This window comes from Bos indicus x Bos taurus, chromosome 9, assembly GCF_003369695.1.
Source record: "Bos indicus x Bos taurus breed Angus x Brahman F1 hybrid chromosome 9, Bos_hybrid_MaternalHap_v2.0, whole genome shotgun sequence".
Classification (NCBI taxonomy): Eukaryota; Metazoa; Chordata; class Mammalia; order Artiodactyla; family Bovidae; genus Bos; species Bos indicus x Bos taurus.
Window position 1 is genome coordinate 52,715,773 of NC_040084.1, and position 24,239 is coordinate 52,740,011.

General features: G+C 39.1%; 1 protein-coding gene across 5 annotated transcripts in view; it reads right to left on the bottom strand.

The window, feature by feature from the left end:
* The window catches only part of KLHL32 (kelch like family member 32), a 218,441-nt gene that overhangs the window by 4,380 nt on the left and 189,822 nt on the right, over positions 1 to 24,239 (bottom strand). For 4 of the 5 annotated variants that reach the window (XM_027551368.1, XM_027551366.1, XM_027551367.1 and 1 more), the window contains 3 exons: positions 17,674 to 17,732; positions 12,235 to 12,427; positions 10,490 to 10,584 (listed from right to left, as the gene is read on the bottom strand). In XM_027551368.1, coding sequence (XP_027407169.1) covers positions 10,490 to 10,584; positions 12,235 to 12,427; positions 17,674 to 17,732 — 347 coding nt within the window. Of the gene's footprint in view, positions 1 to 5,118; positions 5,377 to 10,489; positions 10,585 to 12,234; positions 12,428 to 17,673; positions 17,733 to 24,239 lie in introns of all 5 variants that reach the window. The other variant, XR_003512614.1, reaches the window with a different exon arrangement.

Here is a 24,239-nt window from a genome sequence, read left to right on the forward strand (position 1 = left end):
TGTATGCTGGCTTACAAATCCTCATCTGCAATATGAAAACAACATTGACTTTGCAGCTTTGCTCTGAAAACTGGTGAGATCATCTCGCGCAGGGTCTGGCACAGAGAATATTATAGCTTCGTAACAGGTTCAAGAAAATCAGTTGCTTCTGGAGATTTTTCCCCAGTTATTTCCTTGTTAAGCTGGAGTTACATCTCTTTCCTTATATGGAAAAGAATCTTTGTTAGTTAGTGCCTGCTGTCACCTCACTGATTTCTGGTTTAATCTTAGTACTAGGAAGATTCTTTTATAAGACAAGCTGGCCATGTCATACTTGTCGAACCCATAAAAATAGCCCTCAATCATCTTATCCTGTCTTCATACGACCTTCCTCTAACTTCATTTAAAACTTTTCCTTCCTTGGGTTCTATGACCTTAAAAAAACAGTTTGTCATTCATATTGTCCTGGTGTCAGCCACTTTGGTCCACTTCTTCCAGCCACATCCTAAATGCAGACGTGCCCCAGCATTCCAACCACAGACCCTGTGGCACTCTTCAGTGATCCCATCCACTCTTACACCCACATCTGTCACCTAAGTGGATAATTCTTAAGCTTTTAATGCAATAATGCACTATTTCAGATGAAAGGGGCCCTTGAGATTTGGGGATCCAAGCCCATAAAGACGGACATCAGTAAGGCCTAGAGTAAAAGATCATACCTGTAGCTTTTTTCCCCCAAATGGACATTTAGCTGTCCCATCCCATTTACTGAACAATATGCCCTGTCACTACTAATTTTAAATCACTTCAATATATGCTACATACAGATTTTTCTTTGTTCTCTTTTGTTGATTTATGTATCTTCCTACAATAGCACATTTACAGTTACTTTGGGTAAGGGCATGTCTCTCTCATTCATTTTCAAGCATTTCTTGGTAATTCTTGTATTCTTTCCTGGAGAAACTTCAAGATCAATTTGACAAGTATTATTCCCCCACCCTGTGAATTTGACTAGCTGTGTGACTTACTCAAGGTCACATAGCTAATAAGTGGTAGAGCCAGTTTTTTGGCTCAGAGTTGCAACCCAAAAAAGAATAAGGATTTCATGCCATTTTGTGACATCCCCGCCCCAACTGAATACATTTTTGGAGCACAAAAGCTGAAGTCACCCATCCAGAGAACTTTTGTCTGGTTTCCTGGACCAAGAGAGACTGCGTATGGTAAGTGCCTATGTGCGTGCTCAGTCAGGTCCAACTCTGCAACCCCATGGACTGTAACCCCACCAGGCTCCTCTGTCCATGGGATTCACCAGGCAAGAATACTGGAGTGGGTTGCCATTTCCTACTCCAGGGGATCTTCCTGACCCAGGAATTGAACCCATGTCTCTTGCATCCCCTGTATTGGCAGGCAGATTCTTTACCACTATGCCACCTGGGAAGCCACTGAGCAGATGTAATTTATTTAATCTGTAAGACGGGGAGAACGAAGGGTTGGTGGTTTTTCTCCAAAACGCTCCCTTGAAAGCTGGCAGAGAGAAGGCATTGGGGAGAAGGAAGTGCCAACTTGGCAGCATATCCTCCAGCCAAAAAGAAGTAATCGTAAGTGAAGAGCAGTGGAGGTGATCTGACAGCACAGACCAATCACTTAGGCAGCTGCTCCTTTATGCTTGTCATCCACAGGATACCTACCAGACTAGAGTCAAGCTCTGTGCCAGCTGCTTGCTTACACACCCACTGAATAAACAAGAGCACCTGACTCCTCAGGACTTAACATTTTCCATGCATAAGTATTACTAACAAGTCCAAAGCCCAATCTTTATAATTTAAGAGCATCTCAGCTTTTCTCGTTTCAGTTGTCCTCATAATGGGTTAAACGGTTTGTGGTAAGTCACACAGCAGAAAAGAAGATAAAAAAGTATGGTTTCTCAACATTTGACATGCTTCATCCCTGTGTGGCTGAATCCTACAAATGATAGTTAAATAAACTTTAATGAGAGTCCAGAAGGGTCAGTCTAATAGGTTACTGGCTGGTATTTTCAAGATGGGAAAAAAAAAGACGAGTCCTTCTGGATGTTAACAGACCACTCTGTGAACTATTTAAGTGTGAGTTTCACTAGTCTTAGCCAGCCATGCCTTTAGAATCCAAGAATTCTACATATTTGTGACTTATTAAAAAAAACTTAAACTTTTGATATTTTTAACATCTATACTATTTTCTCCACTCTTGCCTATACTTCTTTCCTTCACAGATCATATCTCAATTTATTCAATGTTTTGGAGCTTAAAAATTTTTTTTTTGTTTTAATTTTTATTTTACATTGGAGTATAGTTGGTTAACAATGTTGATTGTTTTCGGTATATGACAAAGTGATTCAGTTATACATATATCTATCCTTTTTGAAATTCTTTTCCCATTTAGGTTGTTACAGAGTATTGAGCCATGTACCCTGTGATTTATAGTAGCTCCATGTTGGTTATCTGTTTTAAACATAGTACATGTCAATCTCAAACTCCCAGCCTATCCCTCCCCCTCGATTCTCCCCCCATGGTTATCATAAATTTGTTCTCTAAATCTGTGAGTCTGTTTCTGTTTTGTAAATAAGTTCATTTGTATCATCTTTTTTTAGATTTTGCATATGAATGGTATCATATGATAACTGACTTTCTCTAACTTCACTTAGGGAGAAGGCAATGGCACCCCACTCCAGTACTCCTGCCTGGAAAATCCCATGGCCGGAGAAGCCTGGAAGGCTGCGGTCCATGGGGTCGCTGAGGGTCGGACACGACTGAGCGACTTTACTTACACTTTTCACTTTCGTGCATTGGAGAAGGAAATGGCAACCCACTCCAGTGTTCTTGCCTGGAGAATCCCAGGGACTGGGGAGCCTGGTGGGCTGCCGTCTATGAGGTCACACAGAGTCGGACACGACTGAAGCGACTTAGCAGCAGCAGCAACTTCACTTAGCACAATAATCTCCAGGTCCATCCATGTCGTTACAAATGGCATTATTTCATTCTTTTTAATGGCCGAGTAATATTCCACTGTATATATGTACCACATCTTCTTTATCCATTCCTCTGTTGATAGACATTTTAGGTTGATTTCATGTCTTGGCTATTGCAACACTGTGTTGCAATGAAAATTAGGGTGCACATATCCTTTGAAACATGGTTTTCTCCAGATACATGCCCAGGAGTTGGATTGCTGGATCATGTGGTAGCTCTATTTTTAGCTTTTTAAGGAGCCTCCATACTGTTCTCCATCCTGGTTGTACCAATTTACATTCCCAACAGTGTAGCAGGGTTTCCTTTCCTCCACACTCTCCAACATTTACTGTTTGTAGACTTTTTGATGATGGCCATTCTGACTGGTATGAGGTGATACTGTAGTTTTGATTTGCATTTCTCTAATTTTTAATGATGTTGAGTGTCTTCTCATGTGCTTCTTGGTCATCTGTGACCATCTATGACAGATGACACAGATTTAGGTCTTTTCATTTTTTGTTTGGATTTTTCTGATATTGAGCCACATGAGATGTCTGTAAATTTTGGAAATCCCTTGTCAGATGCACCATTTGCAAATATTTTTTCCCATTCTGTGGGCCATCTTTTGCTGATTTTTTTTATAGTTTCCTTTGCTGTGCAAAAGCTTTTAAGTCCCATCTGTTTATTTTTGTTTTTATTTCCATTATTCTAGGAGACAGATCAAAAAAGATACTGCTGCAATTTATATCAAAGAGTGGTCTGCCTATGTTTTCCTGTAGGAGTTGTACAGTATTGGGTCTTATATTTACGTCTTTAATCCATTTTGAGTTTATTTTTGTGTATTGTGTTAAAAACTGTAATTTAATTTTTCCTACCACTATTTATTGAAGAAACTGTTTTCTCCATTGTATATATAGTCTTGCTTCCTTTCTTGTAGATTAATTGACCGTTGGTGTATAATTGACCAGGCTTTCTATCCTGTTCTGTTGACTTATATTTCTGTTTTCCTGCCAGTACCATACTGTTTGATGACTATAGCTTTGTGGTACTGTCCGAAGGTCAGGGAACCTCTTTCCTCCAACTCTGCTTTTCTTTCTCAAGATTGATTTGGCTATTTGGCTTTTGTGCTCCCATATAAATTTTTCAAAAAATTTTGTTCCAGTTCTGTGAAAAATGTTGTTGGTAATTAGATAGGGAAGGCATTCAATCTGTAGATTGTCTTGGGTATTATTGGTCATTTTATTAATAACTATATTGATTTCTTCCAATTCAAAGATACTGTATATCTTCTGTTTGTATCATCTTTAATTTATCAGCATCTAACAGTTTTCAGAGTCCTGGTCTTTAGCTTCCTTAGATTTATTCCTAAGTATCTTATTCTTTTTGATGCAGTGGGATTATTTTAATTTCTCTTTCTGATCTTTTATTGTTAGTGTATAGAAATGCAACAGATTTCCTTGCATTTATTTTGTATCTTGCAATTTTACCAAATTCATTAGCAAGCTTTGGTAGTTTTCTGGTAGCATCTCTAGGATTTTCTATATATAGTATCATGTCATCTGCAAACAGTGACAGTTTCACTCCCTCTTTGCCAATTTGGATTCACTTTATTTCTCTTTGGATTACCATGGCTATAACTTCCACATCTACGTTTAATAAAGTGGTATGAGTAAACATCCTTGTCTTTTTCCTAATCTTAGAGGAAATGCTTTCAGCTTTTCACTGTTGATTATGATGTTAGCTGTAGGTCTGTCACATATGGCCTTTAATTATTTTAGGTAGGCTCCCTCTATGCCTACTTTCTGGAGAGTTTTTTAATTGTAAATGGGTGTTAAATTTTATCAGCAGCTTTCCCTGCATCTATTGAGATGATCATATGGGTTTTATTCTTCAATTTGTGGGTGTGGTATATCACAGACTGATTTGCAGATATCGAAAAATCCTTGCATCCCTGAGATAAACCCCGTTTGATCATGGTGTATGAGCCCTTTAATGTATTGTTGCTAATGTTTTGTTGAGGATTTTTACATCTATGTTCACATCAGTGATATTGGCCTGTAATTTTTTTTTTTGGTGCATCTCCAATATCTTTCATTTGTGCTCTCCTCACAATTGCTGATTTTGATACCATATTTGTGTGCAGATGATTTCCTACCTTCACTGTATGTCTGTCTTTACCAGTGAGCTTTCCCATTCATAATTCTGTTTCTAGTCACGGCCTTTTCTTTTCCACCTGGAGAAGCTCCTTTAGTATTTGTTGCAAAGCTGGTCTGGTGGTGCTGAATTCTCTTAGCTTCTGCTTATCTGTAAAGCTTTTGGTTTCTTGTCAAATCTCCAGGAGAGCCTTGTTGAGTAGGTTGTAGGTTCTTCCCTTTCATCAGTTTAAATGTATCATGCCACATTCCCTTCTTACCTGCAGAGAAATCAGTTGATAACCTTATGGGAGTTTCCTTGTACATTATTTTTTTCCCTTATTGATTTTAGCACTTTTTCTTTGCCTTTAATTTCTGTCAGTTTATTACTGTCTCAGCATATTCCTCCTTGAATTTATCCTTCCTGGGACTCTCTGCTTCCTGGACTTGGGTAACTGTTTCCTTCCCCATGTTAGAGAAGTTTTTAGCTATTGTCTCTTCAAAGGTTTCCTCAGGTCTGTTCTCTCTCTCTCTTCTTCTGGGACCCCTATAATGCAAATGTTAGTGCATTTACTATTGTCCAGAGGTCTCTTAGACTATTCTTTTCATCCTTTATTGTTCCGCAGCAGTGATTTACACCATTCTGACTTCACGGCCACACCCCCCCCACCCCCCATGCAGGAGAGCCTCCAATATTAGCAGGTAAGTCTGGCCTAGTCTCATACAAGGACAGTGACTCTTTTTCCTGAGTTCTGGTACACACAAGACTCTGTGAGTGCCCTCCGTGAATGGAATTTGTTTCCCCCAGTCCTGTGAAATTCCTGTGACTAAACTACACTGGCCTTCAAAGCCAGATTCTCTGGGGGCTCCCCCTGTTGCCAGACGCCCATGCTGGGGAGCCTGATGTGGGGCTCAGAACTTTTACTCCTGTGGGAGAACTTCTGTGATATAATTAGTTTTGGGTTTGTGGGTTGCCCACCTGGCATGTATGGGGTTGAACTTCATCACAATTGACCCCTCCCACCGTCTTATGGATGCAGGGTATCTTGGTAGCTTCCAGCATGCGTCAGTGGTTGGTCAGCAGTTAGCTGTGATTTTGGTATTTCCATAGAAGAGGTCAGCTCGTGTCCTCTACTCCACCCTCTTGTCTTGGCTCCTGTGATTTTCAACCTGATGACATGTACTCAGGAATTTCTACTGTCTAGTCAGTATCTTCTCATAAATACTATTTCAGTCTCTCATTATCTTCTCTGCTGGATATTCTTCCAGAAAGTAGGAAGGAAATGGCTCGAACATGTAGGCAGTCTCTTCAACCATCAACATATTTACTGTTAATGAACCAAAATAAATAGTTCTGTAGTCACCCAAAAAATAAATACTTCAGACTGTACAGCCATGGTTTAGAATGAATGATAATGTAACCTATAATCAGCTGTCAGTAGCTAAAATCGAAGATATGTGATGAGTCTGTTATCCATGAAGACTTAACATTCCAAGCCTCTCTTTAAATGACAACTCATATGCTTATATGAACTTATTATCTACAAATAATAAAGGCTCTTAAAAGCCTTTATCCTGCTTATCTGTGCTTTGTGGGACTAACATGCCAGCCAAGGAAATAAACACAGCTTTTGCAAATGATTGATTGATGTGGTACTTCAAAGTGACTATGGGAATGCAGAACTACCCATAATGCTTATTTTTTTAAACAGATACATTAGGATCTTTTATTGTCCAATCTCAGAGATGAAATTTATTCCATTAACACAAGCTTTGATTAAAATTTTTTTGATTAAAATGTATGAACTGCCTCTTTCAGAATCACCTTAATCCTGAGGCTACTCTAGAATATCCTCAGTGGCTTAAGATACACACATGTACTCCTTCATCTTTTTGAAAACAGATTTGTTTGGGAAACCAGATGTAATAAGTTAATTAGTGTCCATGATTAGTGACCCTGTGCACCTTCGGTAGGGAAAGCATGTAAATTGGTGTAGCTCTGTTGTTGTTCAGGTGCTAAGTGGTATCTGACTCTTTGCAGCCCCATGGACTTCAGCACAGAAGGCTTCCCAGTCCTTCACTGTCTCCCAGAGTTTGTTCAAACTCATGTCCATTTAGTCGGTGATTCTATCTAACCATCTCCTACCACCTCCTTCTCCTTTTGCCTTCAGTCTTTCCCAGCATCAGGGTCTTTTCCAATGAGTCGGTTCTTCATATCAGGTGGCCAAAGTATTGGACCTTCAGCATCAGTCCTTCCAATGAATATTCAGGGTTGATTTCCTTTAGGACTGACTGCTTTGATCTCCTTGCTGTCCAAGGGACTCTCAAGAGTCTTCTCTGGCACCACAGTTTGAAAGCATCAATTCTCTGGTGCTCAGCCTTCTTTATGGTACAACTCTTAAATCTATACGTGACTACTAGAAAAACCATGCCTTTGACTAGGGGGATCACTATTGGCAAAGTGATGTCTCTGCTTTTTGATATGCTATCTAGGTTTGTCAGTTTTTCTTCCAAGAAACAAATGTCTTTTAATTTCATGGCTGCAGTTTCCATCAGCAGTGATTTCAGAGCCCAAGAAAATAAAGTCTGTCACTGTTTCCATTGTTTACCCATCTATTCCCCATGAAGTGATGGGACCGGATGCCATGATCTTTGTTTTTTTAATGTTGAGTTTCAAGCCAGCTTTTTTACTCTCCTCTTTCACCTTCATCAAGAGGCTCTTTAGTTCCTCTTCACTTTCTGCCATTAGAGTGGTATCATATGCATATATGAGGTTGTTGATACTTCTCCCAACAATCTTGATTCCAGCTTGTGATTCATCCAGCCTGGCATTTCTTATGATATACTCTGCATATAAGTTAAATAAGCAGGGTGACAATATATAGCCCTGATATACTCCTTTCCCACTTTGGAACCAGTCCTTTGTGGCATGTCCAGTTCTAACTGTTGCTTCTTGGCCTGCACACAGGTTTCTCAGAAGACAGGGAAAGTGGTCTGATATTCCCATCTCTTGAATTTTCCACAGTTTGTGTGATCCACACACTCTAAATCTCTAGCATAGTAGGTGAAACAGATGTCTTTCTGGAATTCCCTTGCTTTCTCTATGATCCAGCGAATGTTGGCAATTTGATTTCTGGTTCCTCTGCCTTTTCTAAACCCAGCTTGTCCATCTGGAAATTCTCAGTTCACATACTGCTGAAGCCTAGCTTGAACGATTTTGAACATAACCGTACTAACATGAAATGAGCACAACTGTCTGGGAGATTAAACATTTTTGGGACTGCCCTTCTTTGGAATTGGAATGAAAACTGACAAATTTGCTGACATTAAGGGTAGCACTTGACCAGCATCATCTTCTAGGATTTAAATAGCTTGGCTGGAATTCCATCACCTTCATCCACTAGCTTTATAATGCTTTCTAGTAATGATGCAGCTACTATTGGAAAAAAGTATGAAGTTGCTGCAAAAAGTTAAAAATACCTTATGATTTAGTAACTCCACTTCTGGGTATTTATGCAAAGAAAACAAAATCAGTATCATGAAGAGACATCTGTACCCTATTCACTGTAGCACTGTATATAATAGCCAGGACATGGAAATAACCTCAGTGTCCACTTATGGACGAATGGATAAAGAAGATGTGACATAATTATCTATCTACACACACACACACATATATATAGAAGGAGACATTAAAATACGAAGTCCTTTTGCAACAACATATATGGACCTTGAGGGCATCATCATTCTAGGTAATGGGTTGGCCAAAAAGTTTGTTCAGGTTTTTCTGTACCATCTTATGGAAAAACCCAAGCAAACTTTCTGGCCAATCCAAAAAAAAAAATGTGTCAGAAAAAGACAAAACTCTATGACCTCACTTACATGTGAAATAAAAAAAAAAATTGAACTCATAGAAAGCAAAGACATATTGGTGGTTGCAAGAGGCAAGCAGTGGGGAGTGACAGAAATAGGTGAGTTAGTCAAAAGATACCTCAAAAAAGTGATAAGAATAAGTTCAGGGATACAATGTCCTGAATGTTGACTATAATATATTGCATATTTGACTTGCTAAGGAAGTAAATCTTAAAAGTTCTCCTAAGAAAAAAGTACAAATGTGCAACTATGTGAGGTAATGGATGTTCAATTTACTGTGGATTACTTAGCAATGTATAGGTATATAAAATCATGTCGTATACATTAAACTAACACATTACATTCCCTCTGTTAGATCATAAACTACATCCATCAGGACAAGCCTGTTAAATATTCATTTCTATGCTACCTTTGCTAACTTAAAACTACTTATCTATTATCAACAGTAGAAAATACCTGTGGCAGATTCATTTTGATATTTGGCAAAACTAATACAATTATGTAAAGTTTAAAAATAAAATAAAATTTAAAAAAAAATTTAAAAAAGTAAAAAAAAAAAAAAAAATCCCCAGACAAATCTTGGGCAAGACAGATCAAGAATGGAAGGAAAGAAAAAAAAAAAAAAGCAATATTACGAATGTAAAGTAGAATATAGCGAACTCAGTATCTATATACTAACATTTTTGAAAACTTAGAAAACATGGGAAAGTTTCTTGAAAAAAAGATACATACCTTATGAGATGTGAAAAAGAAATTAATAGCTCAAATAGTCCTGCCACTATTAAAGACATTGAAGCATCTATTTAAAATCTTCCCACAAAGATGAAGTTAGATATTATGAATAGTTATAATGATATATTTTTCTGGGGATCAGGGAAAGGTCAGGGCTAATACATGTCAATATGTTATCAGAGAACGCAAAGTAGAAAAACAGCTCTGGTAAGAATTGTTTAAAAAAAAAAATCATAAATAATACCACCTTGACTATATATATCAACAACAGCCATTGCTGTTCTGAACAGCCCAGCTAGCAGCTTGCCCAGTCTAGGCTGCTCACATGTTGATGTGCCAAGGATACTCTGGGAGCAGAGGTTCCCCCCTCAGACCAGTCACAAAACACGACTACTCACTAATGCTAGGAAAGAACACCATTATAGGGGGCATTTGTTAAATGAATGAATTGGAATATACAGAAAATAAGTTTTGCAGATGTGGAAGTACTGTTACCAAGATTTCAACAGGTTTTGGTTTATAAAAAAGGGAAAGGCATTCCACTTCCCCCACATCCCGTATATATTATATTACTGTTAAAGCTCATTCCCATCTTTATTTTCAACAGGACTCAATCATTAGATATCATTTCTAGGATGCAGAATGAAGTTTAGTGGCTGAACTAGCTGCACAAAGGAGCTCAGTCTTCTTTCTACATGTAAATATTCTCTTTCTTCAATTCAGCACTGCAAAAAAATAACCTCACTGAACCACTTGAATGAACTTCAAAAGAGGACTTCAACCACTCACCTGGATACAAGCCAGAGGCTCATTTGTCCAAATCGAATATCCACCAACTAAGTATATTCTCTCATTATGGACAGCAACTCCAGATTCATTTTGGCCTAAAGTAAAGAGAATTGAATAAAAGAGGAAAAATAAATCTATTTCCTTGCATGTCTTAATTAACCCTTTTGCCACTGAGGGATAGTTTTCCCCTGTGGCACATGTGTATACTCCACAGGATTTTTGCCGCAACTAATCCCTGCCTCCCAGGTCTCAGAGGAAAGAATTAACCACTCTCAGAGAATGAATCTGTGTTGGGTCAGAACCAGGTTATAACACTTAATAGCCAGTCAAATTAGTAAATACAGCATTAAAGACAGCAATAATAAGCCATATAGAAGAGTTTCATACCATGTTGTAGGCCATTAATTAATACTAATGGAAATAAAGTATATTTTAGGAGTGCAAAACACCTCTTGTTCTACTGAATACAAATACTTTTAAGGCAAGTGCTTACATCTCTAACAGCTGCAACCCCAAGAAGCGAATAAAACCGAGCCATGCCCCTGGCGTGCCCCAAATGAAGACAAATGACAGAAAAAGACTGACAGTTACTACCTTCCTTTTTCTTTACATACACAACAGTTTTAAGACTATATTAAAGTTCCTGAGGTGGGACCAGCATGGGTAGTCCCTAGATATAGACACGCCAAAATGATGAAAGGTTCCTCCTCCATTGAAAAAAAAAAAGAATAACTCACTACCACATATTCTTCCCTGGAGGCCATCAGAGAGTGAGACAGTCTCTTCTTATTGATGGGCTGACACAGAATTGACTCAGGTAATAAATAAGCTGGATCCTATAGCAGACAGAATCACAGATCGAGGGACCAAGGGGCTAAGGTACCACTACAGGAACTTAGAGTTAAGTGCTTGTAGGTGGGCCTCAGATCATTTTTCAGAAAAACAGGAGCGCAGTATAAAGCATCTAAACCCCTCACATTGGTTATGCCCCCAATGTGGCCTCCTTGGCAGTGGCTGTGAGTGACAGTGCCCACTCAGCGTATTAAAATGCCTTCAGGCCATAGTCCTGCCCACCCTTTTGAGTCTGTGATTTTAATAACGGGAAGGGAAGGAACCTTAATAATGCAAGCCAAGAAGGGAGAAAGTTTTCAGCTTCCTAAAGAAACGTCAGGGGCAGGCTGTTGGCTGCTTTCTTTCATTCGCTTTGGGATGAGCATGGTCCCTACCTAGTGCTGATCGTGGTGATGGGTGGATAGGTCTGTGTGGTCAGAAGTGCTGCTAAACCCCTACGCACAGAACATCTCCAGCGTTTTCTCTTTAGGAAAATACACGCAAAACCCAATATCGGACAGTGATAAACAGTGAAGACCATTCTCCGGAACTAACAAGACTAAAAGTGAGAAGAGAAAAATTGCTCCTATAGAGTCATTAACTCTTTCAGCACCTGATCCCTCCCTACTTACACCAGTGTTCCTACATGAATACTGATTGACAGTAACGGACTTGATAAGCCTCTCTCGACAAAGTGAAAACGCACACAAAGGTAAGCACAGGCCCCGAGAAACTGGGTGCTCAGCCAATGGACTGAGTCAGAGATAAACAATGTTCACCTTTTGTAATAAAACCAAGTTGTTCTACTCCATGCAGTTAATATTTAGAGCTGCCCTCAAGATGTCTATGAAAACAAGTCTGTCAACTTCCTGAATCTCTTCTGTCTCCTGATTTACTTAATCAAAGGTACTTGCCAGTCAACAGGTTAAAATTGCAGCGTGTCCACTGGTCAGTGTCTATGTTGTAGGAATCTATATGCCGCACGAGGATCCGGTCATTATTGTAATCCAGGTCATTGCCTCCAAGAACATAAAGCTTCCTTTGAACAGCAGCCATGGAATGGTAGACCCGCCTCTGCAGCATAGGGCTACGGCTTATCCACTTATTCTGAAAAGAAAAGAAATGCAGGTGAACTGTTAACTGGAGATGTCCACGGCAGAAAATAGCAGTGCCTCATTAACAGTTGTTGGTGGACCACATTCTATTTAAATATTGTTTACTTAGTTTGAAAGGAATGGGTGTCTTACCTGAGAACAAGTGGAGAAGATCCCACATGTTCTAACTCTGTTTTGCAACTTACATAAGGCATTTCCTCCTGTTTGGGTTGCATTTTATAGGGCATTTTGCATTTGTAAGAGGAGCATATGAGAATTTAGAAGTTTTCATAATAGTTAACTCCCAGTTGAGAGAACTTTCTCCTACCAAATGACTCAGGAGTGCACATGCAAAGGTGTTTGTGTACAGTGCTGTAATGATAACAAAACAGGCTCTGGATCCAGGATACCAAGTTTATAATTTGTGTGTGAGCTTGGCAAATTATTTAACCTGTCTGTACCTGTTTCCTCCTCTGTAAAACGGAGATCACAGTACCCAACTGACAAGCCTGTTGTGAAGATTAAATGAGCTAATGCACCTAAAGCATTTAGAACAGTGCCTGGCACACATGTCTGATAATGTGCACTTTAGGAAACTTGATTTAGGTCATACCTGAATGGTCTAGTGGTTTTCCCTACTTTCTTCTATTTAAGTCTGAATTTGGCAATAAGGAGCTCATGATCTAATAAGCCACAGTCAGCACTGGAATGTGAAGTCAAGTGGGCTTTAGGAAGCATCACTACGAACAAAGCTAGTGGTGGGGGATGGAATTCCAGTTGAGCTATTTCAAATCCTAAAAGATGATGCTGTTAAAGTGCTGCACTCAATATGCCGGCAAATTTGGAAAACTCAGCAGTGGCCATAGGACTGGAAAAGATCAGTTTTAATTCAATCCCAAAGAAAGGCAATGCCAAAGAATGTTCAAACTACCACACAATTGCACTCATCTCACACGCTAGTAAAGTAATGCTCAAAATTCCCCAAGCCAGGCTTCAACAGTACGTGAACCATGAACTTCCAAATGTTCAAGCTGGGTTTAGAAAAGGCAGAGTAACCAGAGATCAAATTGCCAACATCCGTTGGATTATCGAAAAAGCAAGAGAGTTTCAGAAAAACATCTATTTCTGCTTTATTCACTACACCAAAGCCTTTGACGGTGTGGATCACCACAAACTGTGGAAAATTCTTAAAGAGATGGGAATACCAGACCACCTGACCCTGCCTCTTGAGAAATCTGTATGCAGGTCAGGAGGCAACAGTTAGAACTGGACAAAGAACAACAACTGCTACTGCTACTGCTAAGTCACTTCAGTCGTGTCCAACTCTGTGCGACCCCATAGATGGAAGCCCACCAGGCTCCCCCGTCCCTGGGATTCTCCAGGCAAGAACACTGGAGTGGGTTGCCATTTCCTTCTCCAATGCATGAAAGTGAAAAGTAAAAGGGAAGTCGCTCAGTCGTGTCTGACTCTTAGCGACCCCATGGACTACAGCCTACCAGGCTCCTCCGTCCATGGGATTTTCCAGGCAAGAGTACTGGAGTGGGGTGCCACTGCCTTCTCCGTAGAACAATAAACTGGTTCCAAATAGGAAAAGGAGTACATCAAGGCTGTATGTTGTCACCTTGCTTATTTAACTTAAATGCAGAGTAGTGCATCATGAGAAACACTGGGCTGGATGAAGCACAAGCTGGAATCAAGATTGCCAGGAGAAATATCAATAACCTCAGATATGCAGATGACACCACCCTTACGGCAGAAAGGGAAGAAGAACCAAAAAGCCTCTTGATAAAAGAGAAAGAAGAGAGTGAAAAAGTTGGCTTAAAACTCAACATTCAGAAAACGAAGATCATGGCATCTGGTCCCATCACTTCATGGCAAATAGATGGGGAAACAGTAGAAACAGTGACAGAGTTTATTTTGGGAGGCTCCAAAATCACTGCAGATGGTGACTGAAGCCATGAATATAAAAGATGCTTGCTCCTTGGAAGAAAAGTTAAGATCAACCTAGACAGCATATTAAAAAACAGAGACATCACTTTGCCAACAAAGGTCCATCTAGTCAAGGCTATGGTTTTTCCAGTAGTCATGTATGGATGTGAGAGTTGGACTATAAAGAAAGCTGAGCGCCAAATAATTGATGCTCTTGAACTGTGGTGTTGGAGAAGACTCTTGGGAGTCCCCTGGACTGCAAGGAGATCCAACTGTCCATTCTAAAGGAAATCAGTTCTGAATACTCAACGGAAGGACTGATGTTGAAGCTGAAACTCTAATACTTTGGCCACCTGATATGAAGGACTGACTCTTGAAAAGACCCTGATGCTGGGAAAGATTGAAGGCGGAAGGAGAAGGGGATGACAGAGGATGAGATGGTTGGATGGCATCACTGACTCAATGGACATGTGTTTGAGTAAACCCCAGGAGTTGGTGATGGACAGGGAGGCCTAGCATGCTGTAGTCCATGGGGTCCCAAAAAGTCGGACATGACTGAGTGACTGAACTGAACTAGGAAACTTACTGTGATGAAATCACTGGCTCACAGGGAACCCTACATAAGCTAATGTGAGGGCAGCTTTGCTGTTCTTTCCAGGATGAACCTCCTGAGGTCAATGGAAGAGCAAAATTTTGATTCAGCAACAAATCCCTCACAGCCTTTAATATATTTACACTCACATCTTCACCAAATTGGGAAGAGTTATTTCCAGGCATATTGTTATTTGGTCTTCTGTTACAGAAGACCAAATTTTCTGTGATAACTTTAGGAAATGGTGAAACCTCTAATGTTTGGTTCTGTATCACTCTCAGGATTAAGAAAGGTATTCTCAACTCCTCTCAAATAAGGTTATTTAAAATATAAAAATAGGTGAAAATCAAATATGACTTTAATTTAAATCTCAAGTAATGGACAGGTAAATAAGCCTAACCATTTTATTTTTATATAAACACTAAACATACAGGAAGAACACAGATAATTTCTTTCTTCCAAGAAAAATTTGGGTTTCGACCAGAAAAATCATGATGCTTTGAAAACATACAATTTCACCAGTTCACAGAGGTGTAAAAGGTGGAAATGAAAAAAAAAAAAAAAAAAAGTTTTGTATAAATATCGGTTCATTCACTAATGGCATACTGACTGGCTCATTTCTAATTTCTCTTTTAAAGATACACTCACAAGAAAAAAGAAAGTGGTTTGTCCAATTGTTTAAGGCTTGCATTCATCTGGTCCCCCAGTTTTAAACCTGTCATAATAAGACTCTCCTTCCAATTAACTGTATCTTTAATAAGTTAAACCTTTCTTTTAGATATTCTAAGAAATGCCTTTAATACATTACACATGAGTGGATTTAACTCAAGACACGATGGTGCTTTCTGTAGGTGCTTTCTATGAGGCAACGCATCACAGTATGAGGGCTCAGTGTTGCACCAGCAGTCCAGTCCCCTGCCACAGGACTATGGATGCCATCTGGTTTGCAAAGCCTGCCTGCATCCCCTGATTATATCTTTAGCTTCCTTCACTGCCGTGCCTGCCAGGTGAGCCGCCAACCGCTGCAAAGGCAAAGAAACAGAGAGGCCTGGTGGGGTCATTCCTAATAAGCTAGCGTGTGAATACTAATCAGTGCTGAGGAAGCAGAGGTCACCCCGGCCTGCCTGTTGGCAGGTAGCGATGTGCTCTGTGGCAGATGGCAGGCATTACGGACTCTCCACAAAGGCCTAGAAGAGAAATAAGCACCAGGGCTGAATGATAGAGTTATTGAGATTCTGAGCAAGATGCAAGCAGATGTGATGTTTGCCCGTACCCACCGTAAACAATATGCCAGCAGAATTTTAAACAAGAGCATGTGTGTACAAACACGAAACAGAACTCGTTTGAGAAATGTTAACACCTTCTTCCTCTTTAACCACGTGTGCACCAAACTCAAGCAACTGTAATTAATGATCCCTCTTGAGACACCCAGCCCAGGAACACATGGTATCCAAAATCGACAGCTGACAATGACATCAGGAAACACACTTGCAAAGACAGAAATACTTTTGTTACACTCGGAATCAAGGAATTGTAAAAATTAAAAGGTACAAAATAGACTGAGGGCACTCTGAACATATATTTGATGGCTAATCCCGACCCAGTTCCATGTTCCATTATCTTCAGCTGATGAAGATCTGACCTCCAAATCATTTTGGAATATTGTCATAACCAGGAAAAATACTTATATTACCAAAATCACAGAAATGGCAAAGTTCAGCAAACATGTGCCACAGTTAACAGATACTTTGGTAGAAGGAAAAGAAAATAAAAATAGTTCTTTTGTGGGGAAAGAAAAGTCATGAAATGTGCATGAGAAGTGGGCAGACAGGACAGGCACCATCCCAATGTGCCCAGTCCAGGCCAGTTCTTAGATGAAAAACATACTCCACCCCTTCAGATACTTCTCCTTCAGACTTATTCTTCACTATAGCACCTGAGATATGCTGGCTACATGGGGTTAAATAAAAGTTACTATTTATTTGAGAATAACAAAACCATAAGCATGCTTCCCTCCTAGAATGACAAGCCTTCTCAAAGGCTGCAGCAACAGGACAATGCAAATCCTTTCTTAGGATATCTCAAAGACGAACAGCCACTTGAGATAAATGGAAAGAAGGGCATTTAACTCATCAACATCTGAAGGATCTTGATCTGAACATCTGAAGGAGATCAGCCCTGGTATTTCTTTGGAAGGAATGATGCTAAAGCTGAAACTCCAGTACTTTGGCCACCTCATGCGAAGAGTTGACTCATTGGAAAAGACTCTGATGCTGGGATGGATTGGGAGCAGGAGGAGAAGGGGACGCCAGAGGATGAGATGGCTGGATGGCATCACTGACTTGATGGACTTGAATCTGAGTGAACTCCGGGAGTTGCTGATGGACAGGGAGGCCTGGCGTGCTGCGATTCATGGGGTCGCAAAGAGTCGGACATGACTGAGCGACTGAACTGAACTGAACTCATCAACATATTTTCCCTTTTTCCTACATTATGCAAAACTCTGAAAGAGTTAAGCATTGAGTAGAGCATAAAACAAAAAGAGCTGAAATTTCATGTTTTGTAAAGGGGAAAAAAAAAGCAACCCAAAAGCAGTTTATCCAGATGCTTCCTTTTCTCTATGTAAGTTTAAGATGCATGTGTGTGTATAGACTTGGCATTCCAACTCCTAATTACTGGAGGACTCTTTAAAAATTCATTTTAATTAAGGTAATGAGCTTTTCTTAGATGAGTCTTACCTGGTTAGGTTCATATACCATTAGTCTGTTCTGATATTGTGCCGTGTTAGTTACTCCACCTGTAATGGATTAGCACATGTTAGCGCTTTCATGAATAAGAAATGGGATAGTCCAACATAAGAATGAGATACAATTAAAGGAAAATTAGCTACTGCTGAGGATCTGTTTGTACACCCTCATGGTGAACCCATGACATAGTTAAGAAGCTTACTGTTGAAGCAGTTTCATTTTCAAGAAACATTTCAGAAGCAATCCAGTTTACAGCAAGCAACAAGTACGCTGAGATTACCACGAGGCCCCCACTTCTGGCAAGCGGCTCTGCATGGCCAAAATGAGGCGCAAAATATGGTGAGGGAGTGGGAGCCAGTGGAGCACACTTAACACAAATCTCTACAATATTTATGCCAGGGACATAATTATATGGAAAATTCTTGTCCTTGGCTAACTTGGTCATTTTATGGCTGCAGTCTTAGGTGTGCTAACACAGTGAACAGTAATATCTTTTTTTTTTTTAAAGACTTTTTGATGTGGATCATTTTTAAAGTCTTTATTGAATCTGTTACAATATTGCTTCTGTTTTACACTTTTTGGCTTTCCGGCCCAGAGGCATGCAGGATTTTAGCTCCCCAACCAGGGATCAAACCCATACCCCACGCACTGGAAGGCAGAGTCTTAACCATTGGACTGCCAGGGAAGTCCCGACACAGTGATACCCTGATGTCTCTTGGGAAGAACTGTATCTAAAAAAACATATTATTCATCAAGAGAGATCTAGAGCCAGTGCTGTCCAATAGAATAAGCACCACAAGCAAGAGTCACATATGCAGTTTTAATTTTTCCAGTAGTCACATTAAGCAGAAAAAAGAAATCCTTTACTTTAAACTTAATATGAATTTAACTCAATAATAATCCCCCCTTATCTCTGAGGGATACATTCCAAGACCTGCAATGGATGCCTGAAAGTGTAAGATGGTACCAAATGCTGTATATGCTTTGTTTTTCCTATATACATACACCTGTGATAAAGTTTAATTTACAAATTAGGCACAGTAAGAGATTAACAACAATAACTAATAATGAATTTGAACAATTATATACTCTAATAAAAGTTATGTAAATGTGGACTCTTTCTCAAAATACCTTACTGTACTGTACTTCTGATGATGATGATGGGGATGATATAACCCACTTGATGAGATGAAGTAAAAGGAATGGCATAAATCATTTATGAAGCTTCCTGAAAGTTTTACAACCCAGGAGCATCTTCCTTGAAGACCTGGGACGCATCCCATTGAGATGTTATCATCAAGGAAAATAATGTTCCCATCTATCAGTTTCTATGGAGGCTGGGAGCCTAATTCTGATGGATGCAAATCAGGAAACACAAATGACCAAGCCACAGAGAAAAACATTTACAGAGTCAGGGTAACTGAATGTGCTCCACACATCACACGGATCAACCTTCCTCCAAAAGTACTTCGGTATATTTCTTCTAGTTCACGCCAATGCTTAAAAACCCTATTGTTTTTCAGAGGAGTTGACTTCAGACTGCATTCTAATCTCTCTCCCCTAGTGCAATAGTCTTGAATCAAGTTTTCCTTGTCTGTTTAACTTTGTCCAGTAAAATTTTTGCTTTGGTAGTTCAAATATTTTGGATAGGTCACAACTGTCAACTCCATGGCCAGAAGTCAAATCAACCAAACACTAGAGAATTAGTGCATCAGCTTAACGAAAGTAGAATAATCAATCAATACTAATGGATATATAAAGGAGAGGAAACTAGTCCAGGCCAACCATTACTGTCTTAATCCCTGTAAGGACAGTGTATCTTTCATGTAACTGACCACAGCTACTATTAACTGGAAGGCTTTTTTTATAAGTTCTCTCTGAAGCTTGCAACCACTTTCAAGATCACGGAAAGTGGTTTGTCTGCAGAAGAAATCCACAAAGAACAGAGAGAAATGAGCTTCCTGCCCTCAAATAGTCTTCTCTGGATTTCTCATTGAATGTCTCATTTTTAAAGATGAAATCAAAGAAAAAGATAATACACTTAAGAAAGCTGAGGCTGAAATACCTATGTAGAGTCAAAATGTATGTCAAATACAGAGGGATGTTTGCTTCCCCCTCAACCTTCCTTTATCTGATTAAAACGTGAATGTCCAATAATTCTATCTCAGCATAACTACAGAAAAGTAATCAAATCTATTGAGACCTCACAAGTCTTCAGGGTTAAAATGATTGCCAAGTGCTTTTGATCTGGCCCATAACCTCCAGATTAATGTCCAGCTTGCCTATAATCATTTCTCCAAATGAGAGGGAACAGAAGGTGAACTCCCCCCACATTATTTCAAAACTCTGACAGTCTCTCTACTTGTTTTAGAAATATGAGACAGAATTAATATCTACTGCAGTAAACTATCTGTTTATGACACCATTTGAAGATATTAACACTACAATACGTATGAGACTCTGCCCATTATAGATTAAATGTACAACCAATGGATTAGAATGCAGCTACTGCACCCTCTCTCCCAACCAGGGCACACCACTTATCTTCCTGCTTTTCAGACTTACTATTTACTGTCTTCCTCAGATGCATTTATAATACAATTTTTCCCCCTTAATCTGCACCCAGTAATTAGATTCCTTACCCTTACATACAAATTTTCACTCTTATGACAATGTTTAGAAATGAGATATTGGGTTACTAGTTGGTGGTAAGAATAAAAGTCCTAGTTAGTTATTTGGTTGATTACTTCTAGAATGTTAAACTGCAGGAGGTGCCTAAAAAGCTGAGTGCTGTAACTTCTGCCAAGTCAGGATGGCAAGGGAAAAACCTTAAGAATTGGTTCTATTGCTTTCCCCCTTTGAAACAACTTACAAATGAGCATATAAATAAAAAGCATTTCTTCTCAGTACAAAAAATAAATTTTAAAAAAGCATCCAAGTTTGCAGCCCACATTTCTCTAGCAGTATTACTCATTTTCAGAGCTTTATCATTACATTCCCTTCACATAACACTCTTCACTTTTAGATTAATCTTCTGAAATGAGATGCTAAGGATTTGCATACAGATTTGACTATACAAAAATAGATATGGAATTAATAACAGTCTCTATATGTTTTAATTTCTCCTAGACTGGAGTACCCTTGCCTGCAGCAGTATTCCCGGCTTTGAAAGTCATCAAGCTGATTTGTCTGCTCTGGGTTATGATGCCACATGCTGCTATACTGTCCCCTGCAATCAAAGCACTTGCAAAGATAGATTCCATGCCTTCCTCTATCGAGTATATTTTATAGATTGGCAGTTTTGATCTCCCTCCCCCACCCCAGGGGGGATAATCTGCATCTTAACAGCTTTCTATAGATACATCTGTCATTAAATATGCCATCTCGTATCAGCAACCATTTTTAAAGCCAAGTTTTCCCTAACTTTGAAGTGCCAGAGTCAAAGTTAAGACTTTTCAGCCAAAATTGAAAATGAACAACCCTGTCTTATACTTTTGAACTGTGACTTAAAGATATACGGCAGGTTCCCTCAAAGTCAAATAAGTCTTTAAAAACTGCCAGAAGGAATGAAAAGTTACCACCATGCTACCAGCAGTGAGAAATGCTTTCTATCATCAAGACAAGAGTAAAACATTTTTCTTAAGCTTCCCTGTTCAACTTCCCACAAAACGTTGTGACAAATGGATGAGTGCATGCCAGGGAGAAGATGACAGGTGACTGCCAAACAAACAACCTTTGTCTCCACTACTGCGAGCTCACTACTCCTAAATTCGTTGTGCTCAAAAGCAACAACTCACCAATGCTGACAATGTCTATAAAATAGTGTTGGTCAATATATATTAATCAAGTTAGGTCAAGTCTGTTGGCTCTGCTCTTTTTTTTTTCTTTTCAGGCATCTCTGTTGATAAGTAGAGAGTACTAAAGTCTTTGATAGGAATCTGTGGTACCTAATGTAGTGACAGCACCCCTACTGGAGCAGAGCAGGATGCAAAGAACTGAATGTGTCCGTGCTGTTGGCTGAAATCAAGACTGCGAGGAGAAGTATCAGCAACCTCAGATATGCAGATGATACTACCCTAATAGCAGAAAGTGAAGAGAAACTAAAGAGCCTTTTGATGAAGGTGAAAGAGGAGAGTGAAAAAGTTGGCTTAAAACGCAATGTTTAAAAAAAGAAGATCATGGCATCCGTTCCCATCACTTCATGGCAAATAGATGGGGGAAAAGTTGAAACAGTGATATTTTCTTTTCTTGGGCTCCAAAATCACTGCAGATGGTGACTGCAGCCATGAAATTAAAAGATGCTTGCTCCTTGGAAGAAAAGCTATGACAAACCTAAACAGTATATTAAAAAGCAGAGACATTACTTTGCCAACAAAGGTCAATCTAGTCAAAGCTATGGTTTTTCCAGTAGTCTTATATGGTTATAAGAGTACCATAAAGAAGGCTGAGCACCAAAGAATTGATGCTTTAGAATTGTGGTATTGGAGAAGATTCTCAAGAGCCCCTTGGGGAGCAAGGAGATCAAAGCAGTCAATCCTAAAGGAAATCTGAATATTCATTGGAAGGACTGATGCTGAAGCTGAAGCTCCAATACTTTGGCCACCTGATGCAAAGAGCTGACTCACTGGAAAAGACTCTGATGCTGGGAAAGATTGAGGGCAGGAAGAGAAGGGGATGACAGAGGATGAGATGGCTGGATGGCATCACTGGCTCAATGGACATGAATTTGAGCAAACTCCAGAAGACAGTGAAGGACAGGGAAGCCTGGCGTGCTGCAGTCCATGGGGTCTCAAAGAGTTGGAACTACTTAGCAACTAAACAACAACAACAATGCTCTTAGGGAAGCTGCTCCAGGCTGGAATTCCGTCAGCCAGTCAAGATTATGGAAAACCATCTAGAGTTCTTTGCAGCTCTCTTGAAGGCCTGCAGTGCCAGCCTCACAGTAATCTGGGGTGGCGAGGGAGAATTTCAGCACAAGCTGTGTTATGTGTCCCCCCTTACAGCGCCTTTATGACTCTATCCTTGGGTAAGCCATTTAGCAGCCAAGCCCAGGTTTCTCATATGTAAAATGCAGACTGAAACCTCTCTCTCGGGTTTCAGATGAATGACAGGACTTGGCATAGCAGCCATCCAAAAAGGGAAGCTTACCACAATATTGTAGTAGTTTGTTCATAAAGCTTTCTTACCATTTTCATAAAAGGTACAAATGAGTATATATGGAATACTGAAAAAGTAACTAAGTATGGAATATTGAACTCATGAATGAATTTTGTAATCTGAAATAGATTCCTTATAGTTCTTTTTTCTAATAACCAGAATTACCGACTGGTTTATAAGGGTATCAAAGACTTTTTCCTTTTTAACAGTTTTAGCTTCTGCTCTGTATGTAAACTTGCTCCAATTTGCCAAAGATTTTTTAAAACTTCACATTCATAGTCTAATTATCAAAAGAATAAACTGGCATTATTTAAGTTCATATAAGTCATTTTTTAAAAGAGCCAAACTCATTAATATTCCTTGATAAAAGGGATACCATGAGAATATTTATAATGAATGCAAAAATAAACATTTTATTATCTTATTTTTACATGAGATTATACTGCCCATATTTTGGGAGTGTTAATACTGCCACATAAACAATTAAAGCCAAGAATCTTTCTACTAAATTAGCATCTTGAATAGAAGCATCCTTAATCCATGCATTAAATTAAAACTAGAATCCATATTATTTCTATCACACTTGAGGAAACCACACAAATGGACAGGTAATTAATACATTCGAAATCCTGTATAGAAAGTCTCAAATTTATAAAAACCTATAACAAAAAGATTGATGCACTTGAAAATATAAATTTTATATATATATATATATATATATATATATATATATATGTCACCTAGAGTGTGCAGATGTAAATTCGTAACCCAAAATATGTAAAGTGTGCACCACGGTATTTTGACTAAGTGAAATAATAAGTGATGGTAACATCTACTACAATGCAGATGTCAGCTGACCTTTAAAATCTCAGTAAAATCCACTCTAACTCCAATTCCTCATTCTGTAGAAAGCTGGAATCCTGCCTGCAAAGATTCTACAGGTTCCTAGCAGGATTAAACTCTAAAGGTCACTACTGCCTATCTCTAGTGTGCTGGTTTTGCTGTGTTCTTGTTGAATCTTTTACCTTTTTCCTGCTATTACACAAACTCTTCAACCAGTTCCCTATTTCTATGATGTATTGGGTTGGCCAAAAAGTTTGTTTGGTTAGTGAATAGGTTTTTCAATCAGGTTCCTAGTGAAAATGAAAAATATGTATTTTCACTTAAAATCGAACAAATTTTTTGGCCCACCCAATAGCTTTACTCTTCTTCTCTCCTCTTGGGAATAAAGAAAAATGACATATTTCTCATATTCTTAGGTAGACCAATTCAGCTCACTCTTTTTTCTACTTTCTTTTTCTAAATTCATCTAGACAGACACAAATTGATCATCTGAACAAAGACTATTCTCGCCATGAAAGAAATGGAGCCAATCGATGTTTGTTTGTTTGTTTGTTTAC